The sequence below is a fragment of the Athene cunicularia genome, assembly GCF_003259725.1.
Source record: "Athene cunicularia isolate RWA chromosome 10 unlocalized genomic scaffold, athCun1 chr10_part1, whole genome shotgun sequence".
In the NCBI taxonomy this organism is placed as follows: domain Eukaryota; kingdom Metazoa; phylum Chordata; class Aves; order Strigiformes; family Strigidae; genus Athene; species Athene cunicularia.
This window is the reverse complement of record NW_020799112.1, coordinates 6383413-6397998: the sequence shown is the minus strand read 5'-3', so window position 1 is coordinate 6397998 and position 14586 is coordinate 6383413. Positions and strand designations below refer to the sequence as shown.

The following is a 14586-nucleotide window of genomic DNA, read 5'->3' as shown; positions in this document are numbered from 1 at the left end:
CTCTAGTCTTGACAGGATGCCTTGAACTCAATGCAGAATTTATGCATCAGTAGTTATAAGATACAGCCTCCATAAGGAGGCTCCTAACAGGCACCAAAGTGCTAGAAACTTCAGTGTTACATTAGCTGGTAAGAAACCGTACAGAGCAAAGATTTGAATGATAGAACGATAAAGACACGTTCTTCCTATGAAATAGCAATGAGTAGTGCTCTGTCTGGTGCTTGTATTTTGGCTGTTACAGCTTTTAATGGCTTCTGCTGTTCTATGGCAGAAACAGTTATGCCTGATAGTGCATAACACCTTTCTTCTGAACTTTGAGAAAGGATCCAGTATACTTCAGACAAATATTTACGTTCCGCTTTTTGCCTTAGTTTTTACTATACAGTATCAGCTCAGCTGAAACTAAAATGATAATGTATCTGCAGATACAGCCAAAGCTAATTTGAGCAAAGTTTTGCTTGAAGTGATGTGTGATAATTGAATCAGCCGTCACAAATGGGAAAATACTTGGAATTGCTTTTAGAAACTGTAATTTCTTGCAGGCTTCAGTAAAAAGGAGTCAAACGTTCTAGATACTGCTTATCAGTTGTTAATAGCGCACTGTGGCAATGTGTGTGTTCAGATTGCCAAATTGCACCCACGTTACGGAGGGGAATACTTTGCATTTCCCCAAAATATAACACTAAAAAGTTTGCTAGTGATTTTTTTTTCACATTGGGAGAAACCACAAGTGAAACCAGAAGACTAAAGAAATTACATACGTTTTTACTATTATACACAAGACGATTATTAAGATAATTAATAAGACAAGTGTCTGTGAAAAAAGAAATTTGAGATACACAGTCCCTGACAAAAATGCTATTAAAAAAACTCCAAGTTGTGCCTAACTTTGCAGCTTCTATGACAGACAAAGCAGCTTCTGACACCTCTTCTAGTCCTTGCCTTGTATCATACCCTCAGCCACCTGCCACAAGAAACATGCCAATACCTTTGATTTATTTGGCTATAATAAAATGAATCGATATAAACTGCTTGTTCCTTTCTGAACAGCAAAATTGGAGTTTCCAAGGCCATCTCCTTTCTAATTTTTTTTTTTTTCCAAGTTCCATCCTTTTTCCTTCATAGTAACTCAGAGGAACCTGCAAGCCCTGGAGGAGCTGTTATTTTTCAGTGATTAAAAAAAAAAAAATTAAAAAAAAAAAAAAAAAAAAGCAAAATTTCTATGAATTATACATGGTTGGGGGAAAGAGGAGGATCATATCTGTGATAAGAATTTGTATGTGGTACTAAGTAAGGTTTAGAAAAGTGTCTATTTATACTTAAGCTCAAAATCACTTTAAGCACTCTTGTAATTGCAATTACACTTTGCATGAGCGTTAACATCCAGCAGCACAATGGCACCAGCATATAAGAAAAATATAATTTAACGAGACATAATTTAAAGCAGCAAAGTTGTGCTCTTGCAAGAATAGCATCAGCTTTAATAAGTAGATGTTTTGACTGTTATTTTTTGGCATCTGGGGTCAGTGTCAGTGCCTTGCCTATTAATCTCTGACCACCTGGGTTCCAGAAGCGTTTGTTCTATTCACAAATGAAAATGAGTGGTGATTTCTAATTTCTCAATGGCGATAATTACATAGTTTCTTACCAGGAGCAAGTTTATATAAGCCTTGTAGTTGCTGGTTCAGAGAGCTTGTAGGAGCAAGATAACAACATGTGCTGAGTATCAGAAGTGAAGTACATTGGCAATGCTAACTGAAGCCTACACAGTGACTTTGTAGCCACATACTTTTCGTGACAACAGAAGCCCCAACATATTTTTTTGCAGTCAGTCGGTCTGTAAATGGAGGAATAGAGCCAAAGTCTAAGACAGTGTTTAGGTCTACAAGAGGAACAAAATGGAGTCCTAAATTCTTACTTGATACAAATGCTCCCATATAATATACACCAGCTACAGTACAGTATGAACTGAAATCACTAGATTTATAAATCTCTTAAAAGCAGTCTTTGCAATGGAAATTATGGCAGAGCTTTAGCTACAGAAGTGCTTCTAGAAACCATTATGTAATAATGTCATAATTGTAAAACCTCTTACTGAGCATCAAGCAATAGGTTTTGCTTGCTTTTAAATGGATTGAGGTCCTTAGAATTTTATTAAATTGTATCAAATTAGACTCAATATTTCATGCATTTCATGGACAACAAATGTCAGTCCTAATTTGAGTGGTTTCATCTAAGTAAAAATTGCTGTAGTCTTCTGTACTGATTAGGAATTCCCATTTTATGACTGTGAAAAAAGTGGTTTTCACACTATTTTCCATGCAAAGTGATGAAAAGGATATAGAAAAGACAAGAACAAACAGATCTGGGTTCTGGGTGAATTATACCAGTTTTATAAGATTTACTAAACTTTAGGCTGTGTAGCTTGTTAAAAGCATGGTTTTTCTTCCCTTTTCCTATTGACAGCTTAATGACTGTTGTTACCAGGTTTATGTCTGGGGATGTGCAAGTCAGTAAGGTTTTGTTACCCTGGGCTGTGCAGGAACCTGTATGAAACCATTGTCATCCCTGTGTGAATCAGAACACTGACCTGACTGAAAATTGTCAGTGTTACCTCCTACAATTAAAACCATGGTTCTCCTTCCCCCAAGCAAGAAGGTTAATCAATTCCAAATACATATAAAATACATTCAGCAATTATTCTTGTGAATGGAGAAAGAACAAAGGAAGGAAAAGGTAAAAAACCCACATAGACCAGACCAGTTTAAATGGCATGCATTTTGCAAAATATGGCTAAATAGTGAAAAAAGTAGGAGAAACCAAAATTCAAATTATATCCATGATGTCTTCTGCATTCCCAAAATCTTAAAATCTCTCATTTTCTCGCTATCAAGATGCTAGTTGTCAGTGAGGCCTTTAAGAGATAAAGTTTTATGATGAGTGCTTTTCTCTGTGTGTGTGATTTTATACAGAGGGGAATATTCACAGTCTTCCACTTGGTCTCAAAAAGCAATTTCTGCGTGTGTAAATTTGTCCCATCATTTGTCATGTTGCTGGGGTTTGGTTGTGAGGTTTGTTGTTTTTTGGCGTTTTGGTTTTTTTTTATAATTTCCATTAGTTGTAATTAGAGAAAACTATAATAATAATATAGTCTGCAGTATGTTAGCAAGCATCCAGAAGTTAAGCAGAGAGGCCACGTCCTTCGATTTACGTTACCTTGTTTATGCAGCCCCATGTCTTTAGATAGCTGCTGCAGGTTTTTCAGGTTCTGTAGGAGTCTCTGAGGTTGAGGCAGAGCCTGAGAAGGGATGTGATATTTGGTGGCTGAGCTTTTGTGTCCATCTAAATTCCAAAGGATGAGAAAGGCTGATACAAATCTCACTGCATGGAGTAGAGTGCCAAGAACAGTTCATCTCTGTAGTTTCCCTAAGACCTCTCTCCCTACCCCAGGTGAACTGAAGGACTCTCAATATTAACACCCAACTACAAGGTAAAATAGTCTGTCTCCTACCCATGTTGGAATACACCTTGGGTCCATGGTGTGTTCTGTGCAAGCTCTGTTCTAACAAGATGTCAAGGCAGAGTACTGATAGCTGTTCTGTGGCTTGTGTCAAATGAGATCATTTGTCTTATTCCCAAGTCAAAAAATTCTGTCAATTCTGTAATTGTTCCCTCTGGCAAACTAAATTTTTTTTTTTTTTTAAAAAAAAAAAAAGGATGTGACGATTGAACTGTTGTAATCTAGACGTGTTTGTGTAATAGGAACATACATACATGCATACAATGTATGTATTTCTTCTGCCTGTAAAACAGTGTGGGGCTTTTTGAGAGATGCAGTATTTTGATTGCAGGATTTTTTCCACGAGCCTTAAGTTTGCTTTATATACTGTGTAATAATGTTGTTATTACTTTAAATTTGCTGTCAAAGCTACAGACAGTTCTTCTTCCTTAGTACAGGTTTGCCAAAACCTCAGCCCTGCATGTAACTCATTTTATAGGTCCTAGGCAATGTAACTGCAGCTGCCACATAACTGAGAATGTAGAAGGTCAATAAATGTTTCAGCACAGATATTCAGCAGATATTTTCCTGTCAATGATTAAGAACTTGTGAAACCACCTAGATTTAAAAAGAACCCCTAGACTTTCAAAAAGAAACAAAGACCCTTAAAAATTGTGTTAATTCTTCCAAAATGTAGTTAGTCTGATTGAATTTTCTCCAGCAACAAAGAGCATTTGAGAACATTACCTACTTTTCCAGTTAGTTCCCAGCAGTTCTCCGGTTAGTTTTTTTTTTTTTTTTTTTTTAATCACATATGCAATATTTTGCTTCAATAAAGAGAGATCCTTTAAGAAATTTCCAAGTAAATTGTTTAAAAATATAAGTGATTTCACTTCTTTTTTTGCAGTCCTCTATTCATCTGCTGCTGAGTTAAAGTATTAATGGTACTGTTCTTTGTCTGGAGTTGTATTTTCTAACCTTTAGACTTAAAATCACTTTTAAAAACTGAATTTGGATCAGAAAAAGTTTCCTGATCACTTGATCATAGTAAGCTATGGATAGATATGTAGAGATAGATATTAGAAAAAAATTAGTGAGCACAGTAAGTTATGCACGTATATGTGTGCATTAATCTACACTGGCATGTGCATTGGAAGCTCTTCCCTTAATAGCTTCCCAGTAATAGTGCCACATTCAATTTTTTAGAAGGCCAGATACAAATTAAGCTCTTGACAAAAGGTCTTCACAGAGGTGACTGATGGTTATTTCTAGACTCTGTCACCAATCATAATAAGCTTTTACCAGTTAATTGTGGCCCTACAGACAGAAGCAGATAGAATGCTTTCTGCTAAAAGTGGTATCAATCTCATTCCCTTTGACTTTATATATTTTTGTCATCATGATTCCAAAGAACTGCTGAAAATCTAATGAGATTGGCAACAAGATCCAATAGAAAGTTTAATAAAATCAGTAGAAAGAAAATTTCCTAAATTTCAGGTATTTATGGATCAGGTCTTTCCAGCAGGACTGATTCTGTATTTTGTTCACGTGATTCTCAAAAGTGAAGGGAAGTTACCCGCTTAGATCCATCCTTTCAGAAAAAAAGGTGAGTCCTAGTGTTATTTCTCTTCAGCAGTCTCCGATAGGCTGGAGAGCATTCTGCATCAGCCGCCTTGGGTGGCAGTGATGTTGCAGGGCTTAAAAATCCGTAACATCTCAGCAAATAACCAAAGGAAAATACTACTCTTGTGCTTGGTTTTGTGGTTCCTGTTCTGTATCCTATTTTAGGGCGATACAATGTGGTGAAAAAAAAAAAGGATAATATGAAAAAATGCAGACTGTAGAAGAAGAGATTGCTTGTAATCAAACCATTAGTTTTAAGCATTGCAGACATTAAGTTTTGTAATCTGGCCCTGCAGCCCCAGCTGCCTGTGAATTCAAGATGAATTTAGCTTGTAGATGTTGAAAAAATGGAAACTTGCTTTAAGCATCTTCCTTTGCCCTGCATTTGTTCCTGACCCAAAGACAGTGTAAAATACTGTATCTTTAAATAGTTTTCAGTCTGAATAGCAGCTTATGATAAGTTATTTCACGGTGTCAGGTGTGTTCTTAAGATCATGAACACTATACTTGGTGTTGGTAAACTGCAGGTTAACATGCTGTTTCATTCAAAAATGTTCGTTTAGGTGGCTGGTACTGATCAGCAAGCATCCCAGTCAAGCTTGGGTGAGAGGAACATGACCCTGGACTTCAGCACACAAGGTGATCATAGCATTGTGTTTGTCTACCTGAGAAAAATGTAGTAGGATTTTTGAGTGGACTTTTCCTTCTCTTCTGTCCTTCCCAATGGAGAAAGAAGGGTTTGCTTTCAGATTGTTAACGGCAAGGAGAACCTTTTCACAGTCATAAACCGATGTGGCTGGAAATGCAGAGGAAATGGAAATGTAGCTGGAAACAGGAGAGTTTTGTTCATCAAAGCACACTATGTGTGAGGCAGAAACTACAACTGTAATTTCCCTTTGAAGAGTCGTGCACATAACTGGCAGTTTGTTTCTAACCTTCAGCAGCCATGGGTGCCTTCCTGATCGTCCATGTGTCTTCTCCATATAGTGGTTTCCTGCGTGGCTTCCAGAAGCCTGGATAGGAAGCTTGCAGCCTGAAGCGTAGATGGTTGTGAATGCAAGTAGAAGAGCCTGTTTGTTTAAAGTTTAAAAGTTACAAGAACAGGCCTCCTTATCATGTCTGTTGATATCGAGGGCTTTTTAAACATTATGGCCTCAGTGCATCATGAGATGTTGAGCAGTTTGTATGAAATAATTATTTTAGTAAAACTTCCATTAAACACTTTTTCCACATCGTATTCATATCATATTAATGAACACACTGACAGGTGTTCTCAGTTGGTACGCTTACGGGAGGAGAGGTGGTGGCAGAGTGGTCCAAGAAACAGAAGCAGTCCTCTCGCGCCTAGCATCCAGAACGGGGCTGGCAGCCTGTTCATACACACACAGACTGCCTGTTCTGTGAAGTAGGATTTCAGTTCCCAGAGCCACCAGTGGTGGTAACCTTTAACTACTGCTAAAAAGTAATTATTCTTTTAAAACCCTGGTGTTTGACCCCTGCAATGGAGTGCTGAAGGTGACTAGTCTTAAAGTGCTGCTGTTAATAAGGGCTGTGTCGTCAGAGCTAGTTCCTAAAGTTCGTAAGTACATTTGGACTTCACATCCACATATGGAAGTCTAAATTTTAAGGCCAGTGCTAGAGTTTTAACTATTGAGAAGCAGTGGACCAGCTCTCAAGCCAGGGTTTTGACATTACATATTGTGCAGGTTGCAGATGAAAGAAAAATAGGAAGGTCCTTGGGTGTGTTTTATTCATGTCAAATCAGTCAGGTGTCACCATTCCATGTCTTTTGAGCTGTGATTGCTTCTCATCTGCTTCAGGCCCCTCCTCCTGCTGTCTGTAGTACCAGAAAAAACATGCCATGGAAGGATAGAATAGTAAGAAGCTAAATACAGGTAAAATAAATACAGTTTAAGGTCACTGAGTCCAGGTAGCAAATGGTACGGCTGACCACACTCTAGTTATCAATTAAATTGAATCAACCCAGAGAAAGCTTGGACAATGAAGAACTGTGCTGTGAAGACAGGCACAAATTGGATGCTTTCATGTACCCATACAAACTTTATAGGTATTTCAAATCTTGAGTTAAAGGAGTATGTTGCAAAGAATCATCTAACTAGGTAAAAAATGTCTGGGGGCTCCTCACAAATATAAATGGTCCAGTAAGCCACTGCACCTAACACATAATAAACCACGCATGCTATGCATTTTTAGTGTAATGTAGATGTATAGATGCATTTCCATTATTGATTATCCTTTTTGGCAATGTTATGATTGCCTTGTAAGTGTTACAAATTTATTTCCTGGAAGCTCCAAAAGAAAATACTTATTGTGATACTTTTTATTTAAGAAGAAAATGTCCTTCATAACTTCCAACCTCATGAATATTTAATTTTCTTTTTGATAGTTAATACTGTAGAAAGCTGCTTCCTAGACCCCAAAACATAGGAGCACTTAACAAATGTTCTCTAATTCACTAAAAGATCCTATTTTTCTATTCCTGAACAAAAATAAGTTAAAAGACACTTGTCTCATCAGTATGGTTAGCAACAGCTGTTATGCAAAGATGAGCATCAGAGGCTGCTGAGCTGAATAGAATTATGTGATTTGTATTCTGTAAATATTTTGATTTTAGATGTAGGACTGTAAGGAATTCCAGTTTGATATGGGAAAAGTGTTGTCTATATTATTGGAGGCTGGAGACTGTATTACCTAGTTCTATTTTCTTTATTTTTGTCATGACTTTGGGAATAATGCAGAGGCAAACATTTTCATACAAGGGGCCATTTTAATCTATAACATAATATTTGTAGACGTGACAGAGGAAGAGATAACACTCTCAATCTTTGATAGAAAGGACTTCAAAGATTATGTGACCTTGCATAGAACGTTTAGGTTCTATCTGAAGTGTTTGTCACATATTTTATGTGCCAGAGATGTTATATGATGGCGAGCCCTCATTTGTAAAGAACATAGATATATGCTTCAGGAAAATGATGAATGATTAGCAAGTGTTAGGTGCAAAGCTAATATAGATAGTAGTGATAGGTTTAAAAGTGATCAGAGCCATGTTTTTTCAGCATTTGTGTAAAGTTTGACTTTTTCTACTACAGGCAGTCTCTCACTGTTTACCAGAGAAACCAGTAGCGAAAGAACTGTTTCTGTCCAAATGTAGTTATAGATAATATTTTGCCATCAGTGCTCAAGCATGTTTATTAGTTGGAGAAAATACTCGAGGACAGCACAAATTGTCTTTGCTGAAGGACACTAGAAACAATTAAATTACTTCAGGTTTTTTTTGCTTTGGCATTCTGTCATCTGAAAGCTTTTGAGTAATTGTTGCCGTACTTGCCAATTACTAAATTTAAATCAATACATTGAAAACATGGTTGGGGTGGGGAAGAGGGAGGAGGAAGAAGTCTTTATTTTTCTCTGAATCTCTTTTTATGCAGCATCTGTTGAAAGCACCTCTTTGATGGTCTCTGAGGCTGTTGATATCCCAGACCGCAGCTACTCCTCTGAAGATCTTTGCTCACTGGAAGTTCAAGGATCTCTCCATTCTGCAGATCTTTCTCCCTACTGTGCAACCCCCAAAGGGGCTACGGACCAGAGCTGCAGCACTCTGGATTACAGCACCCGCTGCAGGTTCCACAGAACTCGCTCAGAGGGTTTTCCTGATGAGGATGACAGTTCCCACAGCCGAGCCTCTATAAACAGGTCTCAAGGACAGGAAAAGATCTGTGCCCATGGCAGGTCCTTGGACTGTTCCTCAGACAATTTCAGCCCCTCAGAAAGAGAACTGCAGGGTTCTGCTCAAGAGAGCATTGCCACGCCACCTTTGAAGCAAAAGAAAATCTGCTGTGCAGACTTTAGCCAGACTCCTGTCCCCTCTCAGACCTCTCCCTGTTTTGGGTCTGCAAATACTTCACCATACACGAGTGGCCACGAGAATGCTGTCCAGCAGCATCACATTACAAAATACCGAATTTCAAATATAGTCCGATCAACTAGTGACCCTGTATCATGTTCGTCTTGTTCAGAAGGTAGGTGTAGTACCACGAGGCCGGTGGAGCATGGAACAAATGAGTGGTGTGTGATCTATGCAGCATTCGGTGCTGCTGGAAATTGCGTGAAACATTACAATCAGGGTTGACTTATATGTGAAGGTTTTGGTTTCATGCACATTTTCTAGATTTGAAAATTTTTCAGAATTGAAGTGAGAAAAGTGAGAGAGTGAAATTAATTTTGGCTTTTCTGAATGTTACCAGCCTTTCTGCACTGCTCAGCAAAACATCTCTTGAGTAGATGCTTCCATCTCTCCGTTACTGTTATATTGAGAAGCTAAACTAAGAAGTTGAATGGTGGCTGTTTCCTGTTTAGGAAACAATTAACTGAGCTGTCATGCTTGTACTACAGCAGGTTGTATTTCCTGCAGGTGACACTGACACTGACAGTATTGGTGCATGTCAGAGGCAGTCAGTGTGACTGTAGTGGCAAATTGGAGTGAATGGTGAAAAGTTTCAAAGGACAAAGAAATGAAAGATGATGCACATGACAAGATGATAAATGAAAAGGAAAGCTTTTGACTGTCATGGATAAGCATCTCCTGCTATTAATCAACTTTTAGACAAGTAGGGAAGAAGAGAGAAGGCATTAGCTCAACAGTATATCTTCATAAAAATCTGCTTGTTAGTGGAAATGTTTGATTTAGTAGAGAATGGCTAGATCAAATAACAGGAATGTAGAACTGTCAAAACCATTTGAAAAGTGCAGGTTTTACAAAAGGATGTAAGCTGTTTAGAGAGATTCAAAGTGGTAACCTGGAGAAGTGGTTTGAAAGTAAAGATTAAAAGTTTTGTAGGATGTCATAGATTGTGTTACTGTTAGTGATGCATTTGGTGGGCTTTCTAAGGCATCTAGAGGAAGAACCATGTGACTAGCTCAAAACAAAAGTAGACAAAATGCTGAAATAACTAGTTTCATTTAGAAAGATGTGTTGGTTCTGTTACAATTTTTGCACCATTATTCTGTTTCTGTGATTTTTCAGAGACCTCATACTTAGCTCAATAATTGAATGTCTTTTACCTTTAGAAATCTAGCCTCAGCATCCTGTCCAGGAAAAGTGAATCTTTAATCTAGAAGTCTGCATTTATTTTTGAAATTTACTCTGCTAGGATATATGTGCTCTGAAGCTGCTGTGCAGACAGTAAGTAGGAATTTCTGAATCCTTTCTACTGTGCCAAAGGCAAGAGCAACAGCCTCTTCTGGATTATGCTCTGCAAGTCTTCAGTATTGTGCTCCATATGCTCTTTGAGTAGTATTTGAGGCTACTGTCAGCAGCCTATCTATGTGTTCTAGCTGACTGCTGGGAAACCTGGTAGAACAGATGCTCTGCCCTCATTTTTAACATGCACTGAATGCATCCATCATCTTTTCTGGGCACGTGGCATTACAGGAACTATTTTGACTAATTTCCAAGTTCTTAGCCCTACATGAGTTGAGGGACATGGGTTGGACATTACTGAGATGGAGGTGAGCTTTGCAAAGATTGTAATAAAGGAGATGGTGCGAGTGATACTCATATACACACAGCAAAGGAGGGAGCCAGAGAGGAGGTAGCGCATAGGGAATGTGTTTGTGCTGACCTAGTTTGCCGTCCTGCTGCCGCCTACAGAAAACTCTTTAAAATTAAATCTTTAAGAGAAGAAGTTGAGTCCAGGTGTGCATATTTTTTTTTCATTTATGTCTGGTAAACTACAGTTTGCAAAATTTTACTCTTCGAAGGTTTTCACAATTCACATCACTTCCCCTTCCTCTGCTTTTTGTTGAACTTTATTTGGTAATCATACATTGGTTAGAAGCAGCACAATTCTCATAACATGCACCAGCTGTTTATAGCAGCACTGAAGCTTATTTTTCCTAGGCAGTGACACACAGCTGAAGTTCTTCATAGTCTTTATAACTTTCAAAAGGCATTTGATTGGTGTTGACTGCAGATTTTTAAAATACATCCACAGAGTTGCACAAGAGACAAAGGTAAAGGGAACAAACTGATGTCCATCAACTAACCAACCCAGGAGAAATAGTGTTTGGGTTTTTTTTCAGTAACATACACTTGCTTTTTTAAATTGTCCTGGAGTAGAACAACTGGTCAAATAGATTGACCGTATGAAAGACAGAGATGTAAGTATGTATCATTAATACAAGTAACTCGTGTAAGACAATGTAGATTTTGGAGAACTGAGGCGTGGGGGAGCTTCAGGCATATTCAAAAATGTGAAAAAACAGTGGACAGGTTGGGTTTGATTCTGTCTTAGGACCTGATCTCTCTACTTTAAGAAAAATTACAAATTTATCTTCTGATTAACCTCCCTATACAAGTCAATGTGAACAGATTTAGAAATGCAACCTTGAAATTTGCTGCATAGAGTTTTGTTAAATGGGTCTTGAATGTTACTGTGGTTGCACTGCACATGGTTTGGAACAGAAATTATTTGACACGGGGATGTTGCATATGTGCAACAGCATAGTGACACAACAGCAATGAGATCTAGTAAATTAGTAATTTGGGAATTTAAATGCTGACATAAACCTGGGCTTTTAGGTCATTAAAACACAATTTATGTGCTTCAAGCACATCTTGAAATGATGGGGTCCTTAAAGTATACATAGTCAATAATTCTCTCATTAATCCCTTAATGCTGAAAGTGAGCTTGTTGGTTGGTTTTGAAATATCTGACATTCCTAATAGAGAAATTATAGATGAAAGTTGAGTTTAATAGGTGCCTTCATAGCCACTCTGTGGTCCCTGGACAATGTAAGTGTGGTGGGTTCACATACAATCTCTGTAAGAAATAGTTCCCCCTTAAAAAAAATATTTGTGAGTAGGTTGCATGTTTTTCTGTCTTTTCCCTGTAAAGTTTATCATAGCAAAGGAGGACAAAATCAACTTCTAGCATTGATGTTTGTTACAATAAACTTAATTTATAATCAGATATGATAGACGATGTGGCTATATCAGTTAAGTGCCTAAGCTATTACTGTAGTGTCTGTGTTCCAGGTAATTCAGGATAATGTCTAGTGGTGTAGTTTTAACTGTGCCGCAAGTACATTAAGCAGTGCAGTAATGGACGGGAAGACAGAACCTCTGAAGTGTCTCCTCTTAATAAGCATGCAGTGATTCGTGTGTTGCAGTACTTCAGCATAATAAAGCGAATTAAAGACAGATCTTCTATGTTTGTAGCATCTTACATTTGTTTTCATTTAATTATTCACTCTACCAGTGAAGATAATAATAGCTTTTCATTATAAACTTTCCCTGAAGATATGGAAGAAAACCTCTTCTCATCTACCTAGAAGTTCAAAACAGTTTTCAGTGTCAGAACCAGATGTAAACAGCCTTAGCATAAATGTGAGGGTTTATTCCATCTTGACTATCACAAGCTTGAAATCAAAACGACTACAGTGGTAATTACTGTACAATGTGATCTCATCATCACTGATCCTTGTGCTGGCATCCCAGAAACTCTCATTAGAAGGCAGCTATGTCCAGAGCTGTTTGTAGATGCTCTGTAACCACTTGTTATTGATTGGATCATCAGTAACCATGCTGATCACCTACCTATTAATTTAATCAGTGGTGGATAGCACTTGTCCTACAAAGAATGAGAATCTATAAAAAAAGGAGGTAGAAAAATTAAATAAAATGCTGGGTTTGTAGAAATAAGAGGGATTCATCTTACTTGGTTTTTCCATTTTCTGAAATAAACTCTGCCAAGGGAATACAGGAAAGTCTGAGGTCTGCCCCTAACAGGGAGCCTTCCATAGCTTCAGTGCTTAGGCCTAAACTATTTAGGATTTGATAGCTGTATAACGGAGAGGAAACCATCAAGCAGGAACTGTGTATTTCTATTTGTATAATATTTGTTTAGCAGCTTATACGACGTTTCTGTGTATAGTAGCTTCTCTTTATGAATGGCCATCTTGAATTTATCTTACTTCTGAGTAGTTTCGTTCTGTAAAGGAGATAGTAAAAGATTCCAATACATTTTTTCGTGCTTTGGGCAGAGGATAGCAGGAGTTGATTGTGCTCTTTCTGTCTCTCTCTGGTTAAAGGTGATAATTGTGCCTGGACTCCTGTATGTAGCCAGCGTCAAGATGCAGGATTATCTCCAGCTACGTTAGAAACAGGTGAGGATGAGTTTTCTAAACCAGGATCATAGGGGTTTCCTTCCTTTGTTGTAAAAATAATTAAAAGCTTCTAATAGAGAAACAAGGTCTAGAAAATTTGGGGCAGAGAAATCACTTACTAACAGCATATATATATATGACGTACGATGCTGATGGAACCAGCCTTTGAGTGAAAATAAATGCTGTGAATTAAGTCCTCTGTTTTAGTTTGGCATTTTTGCTTTCACTGTATTTCTTATCGATCTCTCTTGTAGAGGGGGAGAGGTGCTGGGCCTAAACCCTTACAAGTTACATATGTAACACTGAGTAGCTGGTGTTTCCCCTTATCATTAATGTCATCTGAAGTCCCTGAAAGTAGAAATAATAAAAATGTCTGTGATTTATGAAGTACTTTAATTACCCGTGCACTCATCCTAAATGAAGTCCTTCTTGGTCATGGGAAAGAGTCTTACTCTTGACCCCTGGTTAAAATTACCCATTGCAAAGTTTGCTTGATTGCATGTTTTTGTTATACTTCAGACAAAACAGACATTTTATGACAAAGTAAAAACTTCTATGACAATATTTGTTTTGCCTTTTTTCTTCTTTTTTTTTCTTTTTTTTTAACTATTACTTTAAAGATATTCTTCCCCCCCTTTTTTAGTTCCTGTTTCTGGTTCTCATATGGCTGCCTCTGCTTGTCAGCATTCTTTGAGCAGTTTCCTACCACCTGGAAAACAGAGGGATGCAAGGAAAATTGATATACACCTAAAGCCAAAGGCTTTGCACACAGTCTCAAAAGAGCGACCACACTCTTTAGTGGACCTTAAGGCCTATAAAGACACAAAAATTTTAGTGGCAAAATTTTTGGAACATTCGAACTGTAATCTGCCTCCAGAAGTACGCCATGTAGTGAACAGCATACGATCAGTAATAAAATCTGATGAGAGACACATGGAAGAAGCCATCTTCAGTGCCAATATTATAGACCAGGTAGGCCATTTATGTTCTGAAGATCTGTTCAACTGTGATAGACAATTTATTTAAATATCTCTACAGTTTTAAGTACTTCAGACAATTCCTACAGTTCTATAGTAACACAGCTTCAGTAAGAAATAATTTATATTTATTGGGCAGCAACGCATTTTACACTGAAGCGCTCATAAATGCATTTAAAATTCTTCAGCTGGACTCGGTAATATCCTAAGAGATATACAGGGAGATGATTTACACACTGATAATCATCGTGTTTTATTTCCAATGTCTTTCCACACCTGTGACTGTTACATACATGA

General features: G+C 37.7%; 1 protein-coding gene across 4 annotated transcripts in view; it reads left to right on the top strand.

Moving 5' to 3' along the window:
* The window catches only part of LOC113483781 (protein FAM189A1-like), a 91251-nt gene that overhangs the window by 64047 nt on the left and 12618 nt on the right, over window positions 1-14586 (top strand). For all 4 annotated transcript variants that reach the window (XR_003399089.1, XM_026855624.1, XM_026855625.1 and 1 more), the window contains 4 exons: window positions 5686-5761; window positions 8575-9165; window positions 13238-13312; window positions 13956-14284. Coding sequence is in view for 3 of the 4 variants with exons in the window: in XM_026855624.1 (XP_026711425.1) it covers window positions 5686-5761; window positions 8575-9165; window positions 13238-13312; window positions 13956-14284 (1071 nt within the window). In the remaining variant the exon portion in view is untranslated. The remainder of the gene's footprint in view (window positions 1-5685; window positions 5762-8574; window positions 9166-13237; window positions 13313-13955; window positions 14285-14586) is intronic.